Source organism: Callithrix jacchus, chromosome 11 (genome assembly GCF_049354715.1).
Source record: "Callithrix jacchus isolate 240 chromosome 11, calJac240_pri, whole genome shotgun sequence".
NCBI lineage: Eukaryota > Metazoa > Chordata > Mammalia > Primates > Cebidae > Callithrix > Callithrix jacchus.
This window is the reverse complement of record NC_133512.1, coordinates 95,898,745-95,922,465: the sequence shown is the minus strand read 5'-3', so window position 1 is coordinate 95,922,465 and position 23,721 is coordinate 95,898,745. Positions and strand designations below refer to the sequence as shown.

The 23,721-nt window shown below is 39.1% G+C and overlaps 1 protein-coding gene across 50 annotated transcripts in view; it reads right to left on the bottom strand.

Annotated features, from left to right (window-relative positions):
* KMT2C (lysine methyltransferase 2C) overlaps positions 1-23,721 on the bottom strand; it is a 300,852-nt gene that overhangs the window by 174,903 nt on the left and 102,228 nt on the right. For all 50 annotated transcript variants that reach the window (XM_078343416.1, XM_078343417.1, XM_035254316.3 and 47 more), the window contains 3 exons: positions 12,664-12,864; positions 8,493-8,641; positions 6,051-6,160 (listed from right to left, as the gene is read on the bottom strand). Coding sequence is in view for 43 of the 50 variants with exons in the window: in XM_035254316.3 (XP_035110207.3) it covers positions 6,051-6,160; positions 8,493-8,641; positions 12,664-12,864 (460 nt within the window). In the remaining 7 variants the exon portion in view is untranslated. The remainder of the gene's footprint in view (positions 1-6,050; positions 6,161-8,492; positions 8,642-12,663; positions 12,865-23,721) is intronic.

Below are 23,721 nucleotides of genomic sequence, written 5' to 3'. Positions count from 1 at the left end.
AAGATTTAATTAGAGGTAATACATGATTTCCACAATCATTTCTGAATCTAAATCAAAATTATCAAAATTTAAGCAAATAAAATTCCACCCTCTCTAATAAAAATATTGAATTTTTAATAAATGGACTTAAACCAGAAACCTTTAGAATATTTTAAACAAATCAGAAAATTCCACATTCAGGTTTTTTTAAATGACAAATATGAGAAGTTTTTGTTTTGTTTTTACAACCTTCATTTTTTCTGGCAATAAAATACCAATATAATTAGTTAAAGGCATCTGTTTTCAAAATGTTCAACCCCCAGGACAGGTTTCTTTAATCACTGCCATTTTCAGTGTTGAAATGTCATCTTTATCTTGAAGGGGCAGATTGTTTTCTTTGAAAACAGAGCTGTGTATCAAAATGCACTCAGCTACATGTCAACATAATACAGGTCAGCAAATGTAATTTTTTGTTTTAATAGAGACAAGATCTCACTATCTTAACCAGGCTGGTCACAAACTCCTGGGCTCAAGCAATCCTCCCATCTTTGCCTCCCAAGGTGCTAGAATTACGGATGGGAGCCACTGCACCTAGCCAAGGTCAGCAAATTTAGAACATCTACCTTTTGGCAAAATAAAAATGTCTTACAAGTTCAATAGCTACATTGCCCCTAGGGAATCTTTTGTGACAGCCAAAATTTTCCTCGGCTCCTCCTTCCCAATTATTTCCGTAGACCTGTAAAGATTTACTCTGTTTGAGATTAAGTATATAAACTTTTATGTACTTGGCCACAATGACAACCTCCAGTAACACTTTTGGATACTTCGAACTTCTTTTTTGCCTATGACTGAGTCCATGAATGATCTTCAGTACTATTAATGTAGTCTACAAATATTACTGAGGAATGAGCAAAACAGAAAAAACCCCTAGCCTAATGGAACTAGTATTATAGTGAGAGGGAGATGAACTGTTCTATTAGGTGAATATACACTCTGTCAGAGGTGGTAGGTACAAAAAGCAAAACGAAAAAGCACAGCTATTATGGGAAGAGAAGGCACTTGGAATCCTCGACAGCAAGCCTAGTAAAGGCATCACTGTAAAGTCACACTTGAATAAATACATAAAGGATATGAGGGAGCAACTCATTCATCATCTAAGGCCCTGAGGTGAATCTGCATCTCTGTAGTTGAGGAAGACCAGCGAGGTCAGTGTGGTTGAAGGAAGTAAACGAAGGAACAGTTATAGTGAAAGATGTCTGAGAAGTATACTCGAGGGGTAGGGAAGATCATGTAAAGCCTTATAGGTTAGTAAGGGATCTGGTTTTTTTTCTCAGAATAAAATGAGAAGTCACTGAAGAGTGATTTAAGTAGACCAATGACATGACTGGACAATCTATATATATCTATTACATCAGTATTGACTCAGGTACTTATTCTGTGGATAAAAATGTAATTATTATCATTATTTTTACAGTTGCTAAAATTGGTCCAGTTCTTAGGAGCTTTTTCAGGTTGGTTCATGTGCTTTGAACAGGTTTTCATCTTTTTGAGCACGTCCTTACTTTCTGGCACTACCAGTTGATCCAGGCTTATCTTGTATTTTCCCTGCACCAGTCCTGTAAGGAACTACTTCTCAAGGAGCCCTGGTTCCTTTCACTGAAGAACAATGGTTAAAGACCAAGATCTAAGCACTAGGTATTCTCAGTGCTACTGGGGTGTCATTGTTTCTAGGCCCTCTTAGGGAACAGAGGTAGGAAACTACACATATTCAAACTAATTCATACATATATACACATCTGTATTTCCATATGTCTGTATGAATATTAAAAACCATGAGTTTATATTCATACTTCTGATCTCATTTCAACACTACAGCATGATTGTACAGTAATTTTTGTCTTCAGTTTTGTGTTAATCTACAGTTACTCAGGTGAGTTCTTTCCTTCCCTATCCCCTTCTGTGTGAATTTTACTATTCCTTTTTGGGTTCTCCTGCATCTGGGTTGGTGGTAATTGCTTCTTTGGTCCCTCAAATCCTGGTTGGTGGCAACTGCACAAAGCATGTAAACCATTCCTATGGTTCTAAGAATCAGAGTTATAGAAACAAATATACTCTGAGAAGTGCCACTTGCATTTCATCCCTGCTACACAGATCTCCATTTCCTTCTCCCTCCCAATCCCTATAGGTAACCAATCTCAAGTTTTTTATTTACCTGCATGGTACTCCATTATATGGATGTATGGATGTAACACAGTTTATTCAACCATTCTCCTCTGTGTGGGCATCTAGTTTGTTTTCAATATTTTGCAAATTAAACAACACTAATTAATAACATTTCATAAGACATGATTTATATTGTTAGAGGCATATTTAGGATAGATTCGTAGAATAACTGAGAGGTAAATACATATGTAGTTTGTTAGGTATCACTAAATTTCCCTCCAAAAGATGTGTGCCAATTTGCATCTGGGGCAGGAAAGAATGAGAGTACCTGTTTCCCCACAGTCTTGTCAACAAACATGTTGCTGTATGTTCAAATTTTTGCCAGTGAGACAAGTCTTCCTTTCTTGAGACAAAGTTCTAGCTAACTGGTCCATCTTGTGCCTATTTGATAATGAACAAAAGCTGGGTGTGGTGGCACATGCCTGTAATTCCAGCACTTTGGGAGGATGAGGTAAGAGAATCGCTTGAGATCAGGAGATAGAGACCAGCCTGGAGAACACAGTGGGACCTAGTCTCTACAAAAAATCAAAATATTAGCTGGGCAAGGTGGCACATGCCTGTGGTCCCAGCTATTTGGGAGGCTGAGGGAAGGACTGCTTGAGACTGGGAGGCCAAGGTTGCCAATGAGCCGAGATCACGCCACTGCTCTCCAGCCTGGATGACAGGGTGAGACCCTGGAAATAAGGGAGGAAAGAAGAGGGAGGGAGGTAGGGACGGAGGGAGAGAAAAGAAAAAAAGGAAGGACAAAACAAACAAAAAACAGTACGAATGGCAATAAAAAACTGACACTACTGTGAGTTTTCAGTGAGTGAATCTAGTTCAGTAGTAAAGGTTTAACAGAGTTACCACTGGGTCCCTTCTAATCCCCAGACAGTCTACCTACTCCAGGTACTCAATCTGCATGTAACATACTAATGCATAAACAAAGTCAAAAGGGATGCAGTGTCTCCTAAGATCTTGTGATTTCTCTGCTAGTGGTAGGACACAATCTTCATCTCTAAACACCATTTAATTATTAGTTTGTAAGCATTTAAAGAACAAAAAATGGTAACTTTTTTCCAAAAAGGACAGAGTGAGTGAGGCAAGTTTTCTTTTAACTAACCTCCTAGCAAACAGAGGTAGGAAATATATGAATACAAACTCATGCAAATTCCTACACCTACATTTCTGTACTACATATCACAACCTACGAGTTTATATTGACTCCTCTGCTTCTAATACAACACCACAAAGCTCATTTAGGCTTTGTTACCTTCACTATAATACTTTCATTGTCACAAAATAGCCCAAAATAAAAATTACTTTTATAAACTAATTCATTAAAAAGATGGTTTTCACTGAAATATCATTGTCTTAATACAACCTCTAAGAATCTTCAAGCTGGGGAATAGAGCATTATGCATTAAGTTGTTCAAAATTTGATGACATATACACTTTAATGTAAATTTCCATTAATAGGCACTCTGACTGCACTACCCTTGAGGTGATGGTTACTCAACTATGAAAATAAGATCATTTCGATAAACCAAGTAAAGCTAATGTTCTAATGATTAAACTATTACTTGACTCTAAGTCCTTGTCTCAGCTATACTTTTCAAGGCTTTGGCTATGTTCTTTCTACCTATTAAAGCCCATACAGTTTCGAAGGTCAAAATTTCCAGTTTTCAAACTCCATTTGAAGGGCTGTCTCATTTCTCCCAAATATACTTGCTCAAAACCAAAGGGCCAGGTGCAGTGGCTCACATCAATAATCTCAACACTTCAGGAGGCTGAGGCGGGCACATCGCCTGAGGTCAGGAGTTCAAGACCAGCCTGCCCAACATGGTAAAAATACAAAAATTAGCCAGTGTGGTGGCATGCGCCTATAATCCCAGCTACTCAGGAGGGTGAGGCAGGAGCATCGCTTGACCCCAGGAGGAGGAGGTTGCAGTGAGCTGAGATCACACCGCTGCACTACAGCCTGGGTGACAGAGCAAGACTCTGTCTTTAAAAAAACACACACACAAAAAAAAAAAACAAAGAGAAGGCCAGGCACAGTGTTTCACATCTAAAATCCCAGCACTTTGGGAGGCCCAGAAGAGAGGATCCCTTGGGCCAGCCCAGGAGTTTGAGACCAGCCTGGGCAACATGCTGAGACTCCATTTCTACATTTAAAAAAATAAAATAAAATAAATTTATAGATAGCAAAGTAATATTACTTCATAGAGTCTGTTGTCTTTATAGATGGGATGTAGCTATTGCATTTATATTTGTTTCAAACATATTGTTTGAAAATCACAGTGAAAGCTCTCAAAAACGGCAGAGTATGCACATATTACTTTGATATAATGCAATAAAGATGAACTAAACTGCCAAGTAAGCTAAAAAGAAATACTTGAATCAATTTTTAAATTATCAAACAGAGGTAGTCCACATTGTGAACTATCGACCTTCAAATCTTTTCAAATATTTTCTCTCATTTTAAATATTTATCAAATATTTCTGTCTTAAAAAGAAACCACATGAATGTGTAAGTATAATTCATAATTTTCATTTCTAAAATTTTAATTTCTGATTTAAATATAAACCATTTTAAAAGATTCCAGTTCGGCTGGGTGCAGTGGCTCACGCCTATAATCCCAGCACTTTGGGAGGCAAGGCAGGTGGATCACAAGGTCAGGAGATAGAGACCAACCTGGCCAACATGATGAAACCCCGTCTCCATTACAAGAAAAAAAAAGGCCGGGCGCGGTGGCTCACGCCTATAATCCCAGCACTTTGGGAGGCCGAGGCAGGTGGATCACAATGTCAAGAGATCGAGACCATCCTCGTCAACAAGGTGAAACCCCGTCTCTACTAAAAATATAAAAATTAGCTGGGCATGGTGGTGCACGCCTGTAGTCCTAGCAACTCGGGGGGCTGAGGCAGGAGAATTGCTTGAACCCAGAAGGCAGAGGTTGTGGTGAGCCGAGATCGTGCCATTGCACTCCAGTCTGGGTAACAAGAGCAAAACTCCATCTCAAATGAATGAATGAATAAAAAAAAGATTCAAGTTCATTAAGTAACATACCACACTCCAATGGCATACACAAATTAATTTTTTATTTTTATTTTTTTTGAGGCAGGGTCTCACTCCGGCACCGAGGCTGGAGGGCAGTGATGCAATCACAGCTCACTGCAACTTCAATCTACTGGGCTCAAGCAATCTTCCCACCTCAGCACCCCACCATGCCCAGTTAATTTTTTGCATAAAATAACTCCTTTTTTTTTTTTTTTTTTAAACGGAGTCCTACTCTGTCACCCAGGATGGAGTGCAGTGGCGCAATCTCGGCTCACTGCAACCTCCACCTCCCAGGTACCAGCACTTCTCCTGCCTCAGCCTCCCAAGTAGATGGAATTACAGGCTCCCACTACTATGCCCAGACAGGGTTTCACCATGTTAGCCAGGCTGATCTCAAACTCCAGATCTCAAGTGATCCACCTGCCTCAGCCTCCCAAAGTGCTGGGATTACAGGCATGAGCCACCAAACCTGGCCTAAAATTATCCTTTTTTCTTTTTTTTTTTTTTTTTGAGACAGTTTCATTCTGGTTGCCCAGGCTGGAGTGCAATGGCACAATCTCGGCTCACTACAACCTCCACTTCCTGGGTTCAAGCAATTCTCCTGCCTCAGCCTCCAGCATAGCTGGGACTACAGGCATGTGCCACTACGCCCAGCTAATTAAAATTACTCTTCATAAAAATTAATAATTTCCTATTTTGAGAGCTTTTACTCTATAGCAATCATTTGATAAACAATCCTTTCAAATGAACTTTCAATTAAAGTGAATGTTACAGAACTATGATTTAAATATTTGCTTTGTCTACTTACTTCTGTGCTCCCTGAGACAACAGCTTTGTCCACGTTCACTAACAATGGTTCTTCCATCTGGCATACTCCTAGTGACCACTCCACACAACGGTGATGAGCCCAACAAGTGCCTAAAATGGGAAAAATGAAAAGAAGCAAATGAGCAAGCATTAAAAATATTAAAGCTAATAAATAAAGACATAAGGCTGGGCGCAGTGGCTCATGCCTGTAATCCCAGCACCTTAAAAGGCCAAGGAGGGTGGATCAAAAGGTCAGGAGTTTAAAACCAGCATTACCAAGATGGTGAAACCCCGTCTGTACTAAAAGTACAAAAATTAACCAGGCATCGTGGTGTTCGCCTATAATTCCAGCTACCCAGGAGGCTGACGCAGAAGAATCACTTGAACCCAGCAGGCGGAGGTTGCAGTGAGCTGAGATCATGCCACTGCACTCCAGCCTGGGTGACAAAGAGAGACTCTGTCTAAAAATTTAAAAATAATTAATTAACAAAAGAAAGATATAAAACTCCAAAATCAACTCTAATATGTAAATATACAATGACATCCTATATTTGTGGTATCAGTAAAGTGGCCCTTCTAAAAATGTGGTCCAACCACTGAGTGCCAGCATCAGTATCAATCTGAGAACTTCTTAGAAATACAGAATCTGGGGCCGGGCACAGTGGCTCACACCTGTAATCCCAGCACTTTGGGAGGCTGAGGCGAGTGGATCACGAGGTCAAGAGATTGAGACCATCCTGGTCAACATAGTGAAACCCCGTCTCTACTAAAAATATAAAACATTAGCTGGGCACGGTGGCGCGTGCCTGTAATCCCAGCTACTCAGGAGGCTGAGGCAGGAGAATTGCCTGAACCCAGAGGCGGAGGTTGCAGTGAGCCGAGATCGCACCATTGCACTCCAGTCTGGGTAACAAGAGCGAAACTCCGTCTCATTAAAAAAAAAAAAAAACAAAATCTGGCTGGGCATAGTGGCTCATCCCTGTAATCCCAGCACTTTGGGAGGCCAAAGTGGACAAACGGCTTGAGGCTGGGAATTTAAGACCATCCTGGCTAATACAGCAAAAACCTGTATCTACAAAAATACAAAAATTAGCCGGGCGTAGTGGCTTTCACCTGTCATCCCAGCTGAGGCATGAGAATCACTTGAACCCAGGAAGCAGAAATTGCAATGAGCTGAGATCACACCACTGCACTCCAACCTGTGCAACAGAGCAAGATTATCTCAAAATAAAAACCAAAAGAAACGCAGAATCTCAGATCACAACTGAGAGCTACTGAATAAAAAATTATTGCAATGGGGCCCAGCAATCTGTGTTCAGTTCTTTTTTGGTTTTGTTTTTCAGACAGACCTCAGATCTCACTTTGTAGCCCAGGCTGAAGCTCAGTGGCATGAACACAGCTCAGTGCAGCCTCGATCTCCAGGGTTCAAGAGATCCTCTCGCCTCAACCTTGCCAGACAGTTGGGACTACGGGCACACACTACCACATCCAGCAAATTTTTTCATTTTTTGTAGAGACGGGGTTTTGCCCTGCTGCCCAGGCTGGTCTTGAACTCCTGAGTTCAAGTGATCCACCTACCTTAGCTGGCCAAAGTGCTGAGATGACAGCTGTGAGCCACCATACCCTGCCAGTAATCTGTGTTTTAACAAGCCATCTGGTTATTATGATGCACACAAAAGTTTGAGAATCACTAAATTACTGATTATTTCTTCAACAAACAAAATTCGCTTTTAGTCATTTTATTTAAATATTATGTATGTATTTGGTATGTTTCTGCTATCATTATATAAAACAAACAAGACTGAGTACTTTGTTGAGGGGATATACAAAGGAAATGTAGAGAGAATAAACTACACATACACCTCTACTTCCCTCATACCACAGTGAGAGCACCTATCAATGATTATTAAGACTTCAGCCTTTAAATTATCCATCACGTAACACTTGAACCACTTTCAATCTGCAGTTCGACTACAGAATGAGATGTACTTAAAATCCCAATAGCACCATGAGTGCTAAGTTACATTACTATTATAATAAGATAATCTGAATGGCTCAGATCTATTCTCCTTCATGCCCAAATAAGAGAGACCCAGAATGCCACATTCCCCAAGTTCTAACATTAAAATATTCCCCTTTAAAATTTTCTCTCTTTTCTCAATTGTCAGAACTCCACAGCAGTGCTATCTACACAAGAATAAATGCAAGTACTTTAAAAAGCATCTAGTCTGATGATGGTACTATGCAGATTTTAAATAAATTACATAAACCTTATTAGACAATTTCTTTTACCTAATCAGGCATATTTAATAATGATTTTTTTACAGTATGATTTTAGTTATTTCTAGACAAAAGCTATTTATTATTGAGGACATTAGCGATGCATTAAAATTAAAATGCTTCCAGAATTAACAGGTAGTTATTATTGAAAACAGGCCCATACCTGTAGAATCAAATAAGGCTTGGACATCAATGGCATCTGGAAGCCCAACCAGACTGAGTTCATCCCACAGTTTACCAGCCTGATCATCTGACGTTGTCTGGGTGCTTACACTTACACAAGATACTATATTCTGCTGAGGAGATCGTTCTCTGAAAATAAAATAAAATAGCTGTGAAAGTGAAAACAAGCGGAAAATTGTTTCATTTTTAAGTGTTTAAATGCAACGTACTGCCAAATCCATTTTAATTTATCAGACATTAACTGTCATAAAACAACTTTTAGAATTCATCTGTTAATATTATCCATGGTATAATATCAAACTGGGTTACCATATTATATAAGTAACAACTAAGAAAAAGAGTCTCCAAACCCACAGCAAAGTATTAAAATTAAATTGTAAATTTCTTTTTCCATTCCATAACATGTTTTCAAAAGCAACTCTCATATTCTAGTCAGGAATTATATTTAACACTTAAAATGAATCTCAGATCACAAGTGAGATCTACTGAATCAAAAAATCTTGCAGTGGAGCCCAGCAATCAGTGTTTAGTTCTTTTCTGGGGGATTTTGTTTCTGAGACAGGGTCTCACTTTGTCACCCAGGCTTTACTTAAATGCTTTACAAAACAAAACTTGATTAAATAAGAAATGTTTAGTTTGCTGTATCTCGACTGAGGACTGCCACAACACAGGTGGCAGTTAGCTTTTTAAAGAAAGGACATTGCCCAGGGAAAATAAAAACCCACTACAAAGTGTGAAAACAGAGGCAGGAGGAACAGAATGTATCAGCTGTAGCTTTCTTACGTTCCTGTCAACAAATCTCAACAGCTGGTCTGTGGCATGACGTTGCAAGTACTCTCAATCAAGACTGTACATCACAATTTGGAATTAAAAAACAAAAGCAAAATCACTACCCAAAGTCATGTAGAATAAGGAAGATAGTATAACAGCAAAAACTATAGTCTAAAAAAGTACACTGAATAAAGTAAACAACATATGGGAGATTTCAGCCTTTCAAGGTCTAACACTGTAGGTAATATTTAAGACCATTAAGCAAAAAAAAATGGCTACTGTATTTAATATTAAATATGAGATATCAGATGACTACCACTAAAACTTTCATCTCCTCCTGAAACCACAGTATTTAACCTGATCATAATTCTGGATTAAGTCACTATTGAATATAGATCATAACTCACTGCACTTCTGTATGCTGGATATTTATCATGATTCCTATTAAGAGAAAATCAGCACAATGACCAGGGTACTAAACATTTTTATACCTGGAATCATTGAAAGAAAAAAAGTATTAACATATTTCAATAAGTACATTTAAATATCAAATCATATAAAAATAATCAGTAATGTTTTTATGTTCAGCATTAGAAATGCATAGACTTTTAAAAAAAGGATTAGCATGCTATGCTAACTTTAAATTCTCATTTTAATAAATGCTCACAGTAAAATGAGAACCAATTCTTTCCTATAAATATAATCTCTATTCCTACAAATATGTTCTCCATTACAAATCATTATTTTATTGGGAGGAAAAAAAAAAGATCAACAGTTCATCTATAACTACTAAGTATTGTTTTAACAGATTGTTTTGTACTAGTATTTGATGAGGGAAAGGGGTGTAAAAAATCAACAGAATGACTGACTAATCTATTACTAATCAGGTCCAAAGCAGCTGCTTAATCAAATTCAACCGTGAAGTTTTGAGACTGGTTTGTTTGTATATACCATATCAGTAAGATATCAACGTCAACACTAAGGATGACAGCAGCCCAGCTTAGAAAGAGACATCAAGAGGAATCAGCTGAAATGCATACCCCACAAAATTCTAAGTTACAAAACAGAAAGAAAGAGTAAAAACATTCTTGATGTTTTTATACAGTGAAAATGAGAGGAAAGCCATTTTCAAAACCTCCTCTGAAAAATTGTTTTTAAAATTAACTAGCTATTTAAACGACATTAGTAACATATATTTTGTAAATATTTGAAATCATTACCAAGCTAAATAAATTGCCTACCCTTAAATGATGCCAAATTAATTAATTAATTTATTTATTTATTTATTTATTTATTTTTTGAGACGGAGTCTTGCTCTGTCACCCAGGATGGAGTGCAGTGGTGCCATCTCGGCTCCCTGCACCCTCCACCTCCCAGGTTCAAGAGATTCTCCTGCCTCACCTTTCCGAGTAGCTGGGACTACAGGCGCATGCCACCATGTCTGGCTAATATTTGTATTTTTAGCAGAGACAGGGTTTCACCGTGTTAGCCAGGATGGTCTTGATCTCCTGACCTTGTGATCTCCTCACCTTGGCCTCCCAAAGTGCCGGGATTACAGGCATGAGCCACCATACCCGGCCAATGATGCCAAATTTCTAAGTGTATATCATTAACTAGCACGTTATCATTACTTATTAAGTTGGTAAGCACCAAATATATACAAAGCCTTTCATTTAACAAAGGCTATTTTTATATAATTATCCGAGCTCATAAGAATTTTCACTAAAAATTAACTTCACTTTTTTCTTTGAGACATAGTCTCACTGTCACCCAGGATGGAGTGCAGAGGCATTATCTCAGCTCACTGCAACCTTCGCCTCCGTTCAAGCATTTTTCCTGCCTCAGCTCCAGCATAGCTGGGACTACAGGCACATGCCATCACGCCTGGCTGATTTTTGTACTTTGAGTACAGGCGGGGTTTCATCATATTGGTCAGGCTGGTCTCAAACTCCTGACCTTGTGATCCACCCACCCTGGCCTCCCAAAGTGCTGGGATTACAGGTGTGAGCCAAAAGGCCAGGCAATTTCACTCTTAAAACAAGGAAATGAAGCCCAATTCTATTTCTCAGGACAGGATTTTGTATAACTGCCATTATTTAAGGCAGAACGTGAGGATATAAGATAGAGCCTGATTCAGTCCATTAAATTTGCTAATACTAATAGACATTTTAAGTTTGCTGGCCTTTTGATTATTTTATTAAGATGTGTATACTCAACGGATAACTAAAGATAAGGCTCTTCTTGCATATGATCTAGCTATGGCCTCCCAAACAACACAACTCTCCTAATACAGTACTTCTAAGCTTCCTTAAATTGTTCCACCTTAAATTCGTTTAAAACATTCTCCCTCTTGTTATTGTTTCATTTTCTACTTCAGTTCTTCAAGGCACTGGCAGCAGTTCAAAACAAGGAGCCAATCAAATAAGTACAACATGAAAATGCTTTAGTATTTAAATTTGGATATAAGCCAGATAAGCACTTGGGTGATTACATCATCACCCTCAAGAGGCAGAATCTGTTAGTTTTGCAAGCCAAAATAATTTTTATACTTTCTCATCAACTACAGAAACTTCTACTCCCCTTAACTAGCACAGCCAAGTCTCCATATTAATATGGTCTTTAAACACAACTGCACAAAATATTTTGAAATATATTAGACAAGAGTTTTAGGTAAGTACAATGCGTCCGTGAATACAGACTTACATATATAATAACAAAAAATTCCTTAAGAAAGAAAAAAACATCTTCTGGGAATGAGGGAGGAATGCAGGGAGGGAGGGAGGGAACAAGGGGGAAGGAGGGAAGGAGGGAAAAATGAGGACAGTCCAGCATTTTCTGAAGCGCGCGCACATGCGCGCACACCCACACACACACACACATATATATATTTAATTAATTAATTAAATGATTGACTGGATCAATGAATGGATTACACAAAAGACAAGAGTGGTGAAAATCAGTTCTGAATTTGCTATTGCATTACGTTATATTCTTACAATTAAAAGCTTATTTAGAGCAACAAAAGAAGGACTTCATTGATCTGTTTTATTAATATCCTCTTTCCATTTATAAATTCCAAGAACTCCCTCCCTCTCAGCTTGGGTTATGTTCTTTAATGTTTTCTTCCAAAAGTTTGGTTTTGTGATCACACTGATTTTTAATATACAATTAAGATAAACTTTTTTTAAAAATAAGAAAATTTTTTGAAAAGGACAGTTTGTTGGACTGAGTTAATTATGAGTCATAGAGTATCCCATAAATGCGGAAAACATTAAACTGTTCAACAAGAACAACCCCATTTGAAAATTTATAAACATTATAATGAAAATAAATGATACAGCCTTAATCTATTCCAACAATTTAAATTCAAAACTGCTTACTTTCTCTGTCCTCTTTGTTTTCGTGGTGCTGAGTTTTGCATTTTCTCATAGGTTCCATTGCTGTTGTCATCAATGTCCTTCTTGTTAGAAGGTTGGTTTCTCCATGGCAAGATAAATCCAGGCGTTACTCTGAATTGTTTTAAGTCTCCTTGTCCTAAGGAACTTTTTTCCCCACAGTAACAAAAAGCGCAGAGCTGTTCACTAGTAAAAATGAAACATAAGTCAGAGAAGGAGACAAGCAGCTTTATTCAACTACTTTAAATGACAACTATAGATACTTGTGCTTTTAAACCATCTCTAAATTGCAAGCTAAACTTTTCAATCTATTTTCTACAGTCTATTCAGTGATTACCCATAAGAACAATTAAGTTTAATAATTATTATATATTTGGAATTCTACTTTTCCATAGCACTTTTTAAAGTAGTATACACATATCAAATCCAAAAAATTCTAGTTAGTACTTAGAAAAGTTATTTCCTGGCCGGGCGCGGTGGCTCACGCCTATAATCCCAGAACTTTGGGAGGCCGAGGTGGATGGATCACGAGGTCAAGAGATCGAGACCATCCTGGTCAACAAGGGGAAACCCCGTCTCTACTAAAAATACAAAAATTAGCTGGGCATGGTGGTGCGCGCCTGTAGTCCCAGCTACTCAGGAGGCTGAGGCAGGAGAATTGCTTGAACCAGGAGACGGAGGTTGCAGTGAGCCGAGATCATGCCATTGCACTCCAGCCTGGGTAACAACAGCGAAACTCTGTCTCAAAAAAAAAAAAAAAAAGTTATTTCCTTTAGTATTTGACTAGAAAAAAATCCAAGTAAGAAAGTTAAGGATGGGGGCCAGGTGCAGTGGCTCATGCCTCTAATTCCAGCACTTCGGGAGGCTGAGGCGGGAGGATCTCTTAAGGCCAAAAGTTCAAGACCAGCGTGTCTAACATGCTGAAAACCCTGTCTCTACTAAAAATGCAAAAATTAGCTGTGTGTGGTGTGGCACACACCTGCAATCCCAGCTACTCAGGTGGCTGAGGAACCTTGCTTGCACCCAGAAGGCAAAAGTTGCAGTAAGCTGAGATCAAACCACTGTACTCCAGCCTAGGTGACAGAGCAAGACTCTGTCTCAGGGAAAAAACAATGCAAGCTAAAAATGGGAAAGAAGGTAGAGTTTAGTAGCCACCCAACTGCATGACAGCTCTGTAAAACATATGGTGACAGTTTTATTTAACCACTTGATGAAACATCCATTATGCATGATATATATACCACACACATGCACACACACAGGGAGACATAAAAATATAAACTTAAATGTGACTGGGTTAAGTGGTAGTAGATTTGGTGGGAAGCAAAAGAGCTGAATAGGAGGGAGGAAAGGGATGATTAGTAGCAAAAGGTATCTTTAGCGAATGGCTCATGTGTGTAATCCCAGCAATTTGGGAGGCCAAGGCAGGCGGATCGCCTGAGGTCAGGAGTTCAAGACCAGCATGACCAACATGGAAGAAACCCCCGTCTCTACTAATAATACAAAATTAGCCTGGCATCATTGTAGGCTCCTGTAATCCCAGCTACCAGGGAGGCTGAGGCAGGAGAATCGCTTGAACCCAGGAGGTGGAGGTTGCGGTGAGCTGAGATCGCCCCACTGCAATCCAGCCTCGGCAACAAGAGCAAAACTTCATCTCTAAATAAATAAATAAATGATCCATATTGGTTTTAACACAGCAGACAATACTAATCATTAAGGGAAACTGTTACAGGTAGAGGTGGGAGAATGAGCATAATTTCTGTGTAAACCTAAAACTGCTCTTCTATTAATTTTAAAAAAAGATAACTTTAAAAATTTTTTAAACAATACACATATATGGATTATACACTTTTAAGAGACCTTAGAAGGAATGAAATTAAAAGGACCACTTCCTCTTAGTTATATTTGCCCTTCGCAAGATACTTACTGCAGCTGTACCCAAATCCTTCTTCTCAGGCATTAAAGTTACCTCTACAGTATTTATCCCATGATCTGACACGTCTATACCAAGTGATAGAACTAATTTATAGTCTTTTAAGGTGAGTTTTTAAAACTTAGGTTTAGCTCACATTGGACTCTCAACTAATTACTTTTTATGAAAATTAGCTTTTGCTTTTCTAGTAACTAATCTATTTCAAGTTCATGATAAACTGTGTTGTCAGCTAGTACTGAGATACACACATATACACAAATTAAATGTAGTCTAATTTCAGAAAAATCAAATCAAATTGAAAAAGAAAATTTCTTCTTGCCAAAAGAGACCACCACCATATGCTTTGCCAGTATCTTAATATACTCTTATTTATAATTTTCTCTGAGTTATTAAGCTTACATTTATTTCAACATATCCCATTTCTGGTTTGTTTCTTCCCCTAGAAACACTACCCATGAGAGGCAACAATCATATTGACATTAGCGTTATCAACAACATTGATTATAACAGCACTGATTAAAAAATGGAGCAATATTTTACAGATAGCATAGAAAGACTTTAGCCTTCAATTTTATATTCAAAACTATCGCTGAAATGTGAAGGTATAGTAAAATTATTCCCTGGATTGGAAGACCTCAGAAATTTTGCCACCCAAAAGATCCACAATGAAAATACTTCTAGAGAAGTACTGCAATTATTAAAAAATCAGGAAAGGTTGTATGAAATAAGAAAGGTCAAACACCTCAGAGTAATTTATTGTTGACTTTTTTTAGTAAGATTCTAGCTTTTGGTTTGGCTGTAGAAAACTACAACAGCATTGTGCCCAATCACACAATATAACCCAATCAGACAATCTGCAAATTTACTTTTCTGAAACCCATCAGAGGGCAGAAATCACAGGACAACCAACTCACAATCTAATGAAAGACACTTCCACAAAAAAATGAGACAATAGTACCTCTGAGGAAGAGGACACTGAATATCATACAAGTAGGATAATCAGAATTGAGTAAAATAATTTTAATGAATTGCTAGAAGCCAAGTGTGAGACACGGTGAGAATATGTTAACACCTGTGACCACAGACACAAGAGGAATTCTAACCCACACAAAGGCTCCTCTCCGTGTACCTTATTAGGTGTTCATGCACAACCAAGGAAGAAAAACATACATACAGCAACTCAGCCAGGAGCAGTGCCTCACACTGTAACCCCAGTGCTTTGGGAGGTCAAGGCAGGATTGCTTGACCCCAGGATTTTGAGACCAGCCTGGTCAATATAGTGAGATCCTGTCTGTATTTTAAAAAGGAAAAGAGGCTGGGTACAGTGGCTCACACCTGTAATCCCAGCACTTTGGGATGCCAAGGCAGGCAGATCACAAGGTCAGGAATTCAAGACCAGCCTGGCTAACATGGTAAAACACCGTCTCTACTAAAAATACTAAAATTAGCCAGGCATGGTGGCAGGCACCTGTAATCCAAGCTACTTGGGAGACTGAGGCAGGAGAATCACTTAAACCCAGGAGGCAGAGGTTGCAGTGAGCCAAGATCGTGCCACTGCACTCCAGCCCAGGCAACAGAGTAAGACTCCATCTCAAAAATAATAAATAAACAAACAAATAAATACCATGTATACAGCACCTGAAAAACATTTTTTAAAATGGCAAAGTATTAGTAGCCAATTACAATAATGTGAACAAAAATAAACAATTAAAAGGCAAAAATCACAAGACCACTTTTGAGATTAGATTAAAATTAGGTGCAGACAGGGCACAATGGCTCACACCTGTAATCCCAGCACTTTGGGAGGCCAAGGCGGGCGGATCATGGATCACCATGATCTTCTGCTCATGGTCTTGATCAGATCAAGACCATCCTGGCCAACATGGTGAAACCGTCTCTACTAAAAATATAAAAATTAGCCGGGCATGGTGGTTTGTGTCTAGAGTCCCAGCTACTTGGGAGGCAGAGGCAGGAGAACCGCTTTAACCCAGGAGGCAGAGGTTGCAGTGAGCCGAGATCACACCACTGCACTCCAGCCTGGCAATAGAGATAGACTCCCTCTCAAAAAAAAAGAAAAAAAAAATTAGGTGCAAAAAATGTTGGAAGTATAAAGGCAAAGGACATATAAAACAAGGACAAAATGTTGATGGAAAAGGAGGCAAAAAGATACCAGGCAAATATAAACCAAAACAAAGTCTGAGTGGCGATAATTTTATCAGACAAAATGAAAGTTAGCTCAAAAAAAAAACTGCATTAGAGATGAAAAAAATGTTATACACTAATAAAATGATCAACAGCAGTATAACAGATATCCATTATAACCATATACTCAGACCAACAGGCCTCCAAATGAATCTCTAATCTGAAAGAAATGGTTAGCCATCTCCAATCTGAAAATCTAAAATATGAAATGCTCCAAAATAAGAAACTTTGTTTTTGACATGATTCTCACACTGTTGCCCGGGCTGGAGTGCAATGGTGCGATCTCAGCTCACTGCAACCCCTGCCTCCCAGGTTCTCACTGCAACCCCTGCCTCCCAGGTTCATGCTATTTTCCTGCCTCAGCCTCCCAAGTAACTGGGATTACAGATGCACACTACCACACCTGGCTAATTTTTTGCATTTTTAGTAGAGACAAGGTTTCACTATGTTGGCCAGGACTGGTCTCCAACTCCTGATCTTGGGATCCGCCCACCTCAGCCTCCCAAAGTGCTGGAATTACAGGCGTGAGCCACCGCACCCGGCCAATTCAACATTTTTTAAACACCAACATGATACCACAAGTAGAAAATTTCACACCTAAGTACTTAATATAAACTTTGTTTTTCAAGTATAAAATTACTTAAATATTCTATAAAATTACGTTCAGGCTATGTGTATAAGGTACATACATAATAAAAACATAAATGAATTTCATGTGTATACATGTCTCCCATCCCCAAAATATCTTATTATGTATATGCAAATATTCCAAAATCCAAAACACATCTGCTCCCAAGCATTTTGTTTTTGTTTTTGTTTTTGAGATGGAGTCTCGCTCTGTCATCCAGGTTGAAATACAGTGGTGGTTGAAGTACAGGTCTCAGCTCACTGTAACCTCCACCTCCCTGATTCAAGTGATTCTCCTGCCTCAGCCTCCCAAGTATCTGGGACTAGAGGCACACACCACAACACCTGGGTAATTTTTGTATTTTTAGTAGAGACAGGGTTTCACCATGTTGACCAGGCTGGTCTCAAACTCATGGCCTCAGGTGATTCACCTGCCTTGGCCTCCTAAAGTGCTGGAATTACAGGCATCAGCCACTGCACCCGGCCTGTCCCAAGTATTTTGTGTAAGGGATACTCAAACTGTATTAACAAAACTGGAAGGCTAAAAAAAAAAATAACAACAGTGGAAGATTTTGATTACTTTCTCAGAAAATACTATATCAAATAGATAAAAATTAAGTAGATATTGGCTAGGCGCAGTGGCTCAAACCTGTAAGAGGGTGGGCGGATCACTAGGTCAGGAGTTCTAGACCAACCTAGCCAATATGGTGAAACCCCATGTCTACTAAAAATACAAAAATTGGCTGGATATGGCGGCACATGCCTGTAGTCCCAGCTACTCAGGAGGCTGAGCCAGAAGAATCGCTTTAACCTGGGAGGCGGAAGTTGCAATGATCTGAGATCACGCCACTGGACTCTAGCCTGGGAGACAGAGTGAGACTCTGTCTCAAAAAAAAAAAAAAATTAAGTAGGTATTGAACATCTTTATTGTTATTTATTTGAGTGTAATAAACTGGTTTGAGATACTATATTCCGTTCTATCTACAACCAATGATTTACATTCTTTTCATGTATATTAAAATATTCCAAGGGTAAATTACATAGTAGGCCATAAAAGAGTACACTGCAAGTGACCCGTATCATACAGGCCATATTCTCTGACAACAGTGCCGTAAAACTAAAAATGTATAGTAAGTCGGTAACTTAAAATTTTCTGGCCAGGCACAGTGGCTCACGCCTGTAATCCCAGCACTTTGGGAGGCCAAGGAGGGTGGATCACAAGGTCAGGAGTTTGAGACCAGCCTGGCCAACATGGCAAAACCCATCTCTACTAAAAACACAAAAATTAGCCAGGTGTGGTGACACACGCCTGTAGTCTTAGCTACTTGGGAAGCTGAGGCAGGAGAATCACTTGAACAGGCGGTGGCAGTTGCAGAGAGCAGAGATCTTGCTGTTGCTCTCCAGCCTTGGCAACAGAGCGAGACTCCATTTCAGGGGGAAAAATTTCCAAATATTAGGAAACTAGAAAAGATACTGCTTAAGAATCTTTCACTTAAAATGGATATCCCAATATCTGGTATGAAATTTTAATGAAAATACTGAATATAAAAATTTGTAGCCCAGGAGCAATGGTTCATGCCTGTAATTTCAGCACTTTGGGAGGCAGAATCCAGGGATCACCCAAAGTCAGGAGTTCAAGATCAAACTGGCCAACATGGTGAAATCCAATCTCTACTAAAAATAAAAATTAGCCACGTGTAGTGGCACATCCCTGTAATCCTAGTTACTCAGGAGACTGAGGCAGGAAAATCACTTGAACATGGGAGGCAGAGGCTGCAATAAGCCGAGATCATGCCAGTGCCCTCCAGCTTGGGCAACAGAGCAAGATCCAGTCTCAAAAAAAAAAAAAAAAAAAGTTTAAATAGAAATGAGCTAAACTTTCAACTAAAGAAGTTGGGGGCCAGGCACTGTGGCTCACAGCTGTAGTCTCAACACTTTGGGAGGTCGAGGCAGGAGAATCACTTGCACCCAAGAGTTCCAGACCAGTCTGGGCAACACAGTGAGAGACCTTGTCTCTAATTAAAAAATAATTTTTTTTATTGATTTGCAGTAGCTTTGAAAAAAATAATAATTTTTTAAAACAAAGAAGTTGGGGACAAAGTAAACAAGGACACTGATAGAAACTACAAGGAAAACAACAGAAATCAGGGAAATAGGCAACTAATAACAATAGAGAAGATCACCAAAACCTAATTCTTTTAAAGCAAAAATCTCTGCTGGAAAAAACCAGGCAAAATTCAAACAAAATACAGAATGAAGAGGAGAAATAACTACATATGCAAAATAAAAATAATAATAAATGCTCGACTGGGCACAGAGGCTCACACCTGTAATCCCAGCACTTTGGCAGGCCAAGGTGGGCGGATCATGAGGTCAGAAGTTCGAGACCAACCTGACTAACATGGTGAAACCCCGTCTCTACTAAAAATACAAAAATTAGCCAGGCATGGTGGCGTGTGCCTGTAATCCCGGCAACTTGAGAGGCTGAGGCAGGAGAATCGCTTGAACCCAGGATGCAGAGGCTACAGTGAGCTGAGACTGCACCACTGCACTCCAACCTGGGTGACAGAGTAAGACTCTGTCTCAAAAAATGATAATAATAGTAATAATATAAATAAATAAATAAATGCTCATTCTCAACATTTCTTTTCAATGTATTACTGGAAGCCACCATGGTCGGGCATGGTGGCTGATGCCTGTTATCCAAGCATCTTAGAAGGCTGAGGCAGGTGAATCACAAGGTCAGGAGTTTGAGACCAGCCTGGCCAACATGATGAAACCCCATCTCTAATAAAAATACAAAAATTAGCTGGGCGTGGGGGCACACACCTGTAACCCCAGCTACTGTGGAAGCTGAGGCAGGATAATTGCTTGAACCTGGGAGGTAGAGGTTGCAGTGAGCCATGACCACACCACTGCACTCTACTCTGGACAACAGAGCAAGACTCCATCTTAAAAAAAAAAAAAAAAACAGACATCTGGACAGGCACAGTGGTTCACAGTTGTAATCCCAGCACTTGGGAGGCTATGGAAGACAGATTGCTTGAGCCCAGGAATTCGACTAGCCTGGGCAACATGGTGAAACCCCATCTCTATTAAAAATACAAAAATAAGCCAGGGGTGGTAGCAAGCACCTGTAGTCCCAGGTAATCAAGGGGCTGGGGTGGGTGGATGTCTTGAACCCAGGGGCAGAGGTTGCAGCGAGTCAAGATCACACCATCACACTCCAGCCTGTGCTACAGACACTCTGGCCCAAAAAACAGTAACAACAAGACACATGGACCAACGAAACAGGAAGGAACTCACACATTTACACTCAGTTGATTTATAACAAAGATGCCAAAAAATCACAATGGGTAAAGAACTGTCTCTTCAATAAATGGCGATGAAAAAGTTATATATCCACATACATAAGAATAAAATCACACTCTTGTCTCACATAGCACACAAAAAATCAATTCAATATAGATTAAAGTCTTACGTTTAAGATGTCAAACTACAAAACTACTGGAAGAAAACACAGGGAGAAAGTTCCATGTAGGCAGTAACTTTTTGGATATGACCCTGAAAGCACAGGCAACAAAAGCAGTAATACAGAAATGGGATAGCTAAACTACAAAGCTCTGTACAGCAAAAGAAACAATTAACAAAGGAAAGAGACAACCCACAGAATGGGAGAAAATATTTATGGAATCCAACTCAATAGCAAGAAAATAACCTGATTAAAAACTGGGCAAAGAACCTGAACAGACATTTCTCAGAAGAACACATACAAATGGCCAACAGGTACATGAGAAAATGCTCAGCATCACCAATCATTAGGGAAATGCAAATTGAAACCATAATCATATATTACCTAACACCTGTTCAAATGGCTATTATCAAAAATATGAAAGATAAGTATTGACAAGGATACAGAAAAAATGGAAGTTCTGTACATTGTTGGGGGTGTCAATTAGCCATTATGAAAAACAGTAAAAAGGTTTCTCAAAAAACTATAACTGGAATTATCACATAATTTAGTAATCACACTTCTGGGTATATATCCAAATGAACTGAAATCAGTGTCAAAAGGATATCTGCATGCCCATGCATACTGCAGGCAGCATTACTCACAACAGCCAGATATGGAATCAACCTAAGTATTCATCAATAGATGAATGGATAAAGAAAATATGGTGTGTATATATAAACAATGGAATACTATTCAGCCTTGAAAAGCAGGAAGATGGGGAGTGGTGGCTCATGCTTATAATCCTCTTACTTCAGGAAGTCAAGGCTAGAAGGCTGCTTGAGCCCAGATACTCAAAACCAGCCTGGACAACATAACAAGACTAGGTTGTCATCTCTTCAAAAAATTTAAAACATTAGCCTGGTGTGGTGAGCACACACCTGTAGTCCCAGTTACTTGGAGGCTATGGTGGGAGGATTGCTTGGGCCCAGGAAGTTGAGACTGCAGGGACTTGTGATTACAGCACTGTACTGCAGCCTGGGCAACAGAGTGACACCTTGTCCAAAATGGAAAAAAAAAAAAAGAGAGAGAGATGGGGGAGGGGAGGAGGGGAGAAAGGGAGAAGGGGAGAGGGAAGAACGAGAGAAGGGGAGAGTGGGAGGGGAGAGGGAGGAGAGAGGAGGGGGGAGGGGGAGGGGGAGGGGGGAGGGGACAGGTGAGAGTGGGAGAGTGGGAGGGCAGGTGGGACCCGTCTTTTACAACAACTCAGATGAATCTAGAGGACATTATGATAAATGAAATAAGCCAGGTACAGCTTGATCTCACTTGTATGCAGAATCTAAAAAAGCTGAACTAATAGAAGCGGTAGTAGAGTAATGGTAAACAGACACTCAGAGAAAGTAAAGCCGGAAGAAGGAAATAGAAAGTGGTTAGTCAAAGGATACGAAGGTTGAGACAGGAGGAACAGGTTTTGAGATATACTGCATAGCAGGGTGACCTATATTTTAAAATAACTATCAGGTTGGTGAAAAAGTGACTGCAGTTTTTGCCATTACTTTTAATGGCAGAACTGCAGTCACTTTTGCACCAACCTAAGAGTAAATTTCAAATGCCTCACCATAACAAATCAGAGGTAATCAAGGTAATGGATATGTTATTTGACTTGATTCAATCATTCATGAATTGAAACATCATACTGTACTCAAATGTACAATTAGGGTTTGCCGATAATATTTAAAGAATAATAAATGTATCATTAATCATTTTAGATAAAATTTGTAAGTTCTGAGAAAAATATAACATGAGAAAATTAATACAAGATGAAACAGCTAAACAAAAAAATATGGAAGTCAGGAGCAAATTTATAGAATACATATTCAAAGAAAAAAATTTTTTGAATTGAACTGGTAGTGACTTCACTTTCTAAAACAAACCCCACGACCCAAGTAATTTTATGACAGTTACTTCAAACTTTCCTGGAGTCGATTCCTATCTTAAATAAGTTGTTCCAGAAAATGTAAGAAAACTGAAAGATGCCTCACTCACATAAGACTGGTGTGATTTTGTCTCCACAACTAGGACATTACAGTAAAAATTATAAAAATTCATAGATTCTGAATACAAACAAAATATTAGCTAACTAAAATCCAAGAGCATGTTTAAAAATATGTCATAATCAAGTAATGTTTATTTCAAGTAATGCTTATTGCCTTCTACAGAAGTGGCCTTTTCCTACTGAATTGTTTTGTTTCATTTTTAAATACATATGGACATAAGTTCTTTGTCGGTTATATGCTTTAAAAATATTTTTCCCTTTTCTGTCATTTATCTTTTTACTCACATTTTTGGTATTTTTTATGCAAAGTTTTAAATTTAAATATAGTGGTATTTATCCATCGTTTTGTTTTTGTTTTTTGTTTTTTTGAAGACAAAGTTTTGCTCTTGTTGCCCAGGCTAGAGTGCAATGGCGTGATCTTGGGTCACCGCAACCCCTGTCTCCCAGATTCAAGTGAGTCTCCTGCCTCAGCCTCCCGAGTAGCTGGCATTACAGACATGTGCCACCACGTCCAGTTAATTTTGTATTTTTAGTAGAAACAGGTTTCTCCATGTTGGTCAAGCTAGTCTCAAACTCCCGACCTCGGGTGATCCATCTGCCTTGGCCTCCTCCCCAAAGTGCTGGGATTACAGGCATGAGTTTTTTTTGTTTTTGCTTTGATGCCGTTTCTCTCTTGTCGCCCAGGCTGGAGTGCAGTGGCAGGATCAAGGCTTATTGCAGCCTCAATCTCCTGGGCTCAAGTGATCTTCCCACCTCAGCCTCCCAAGTAGCACC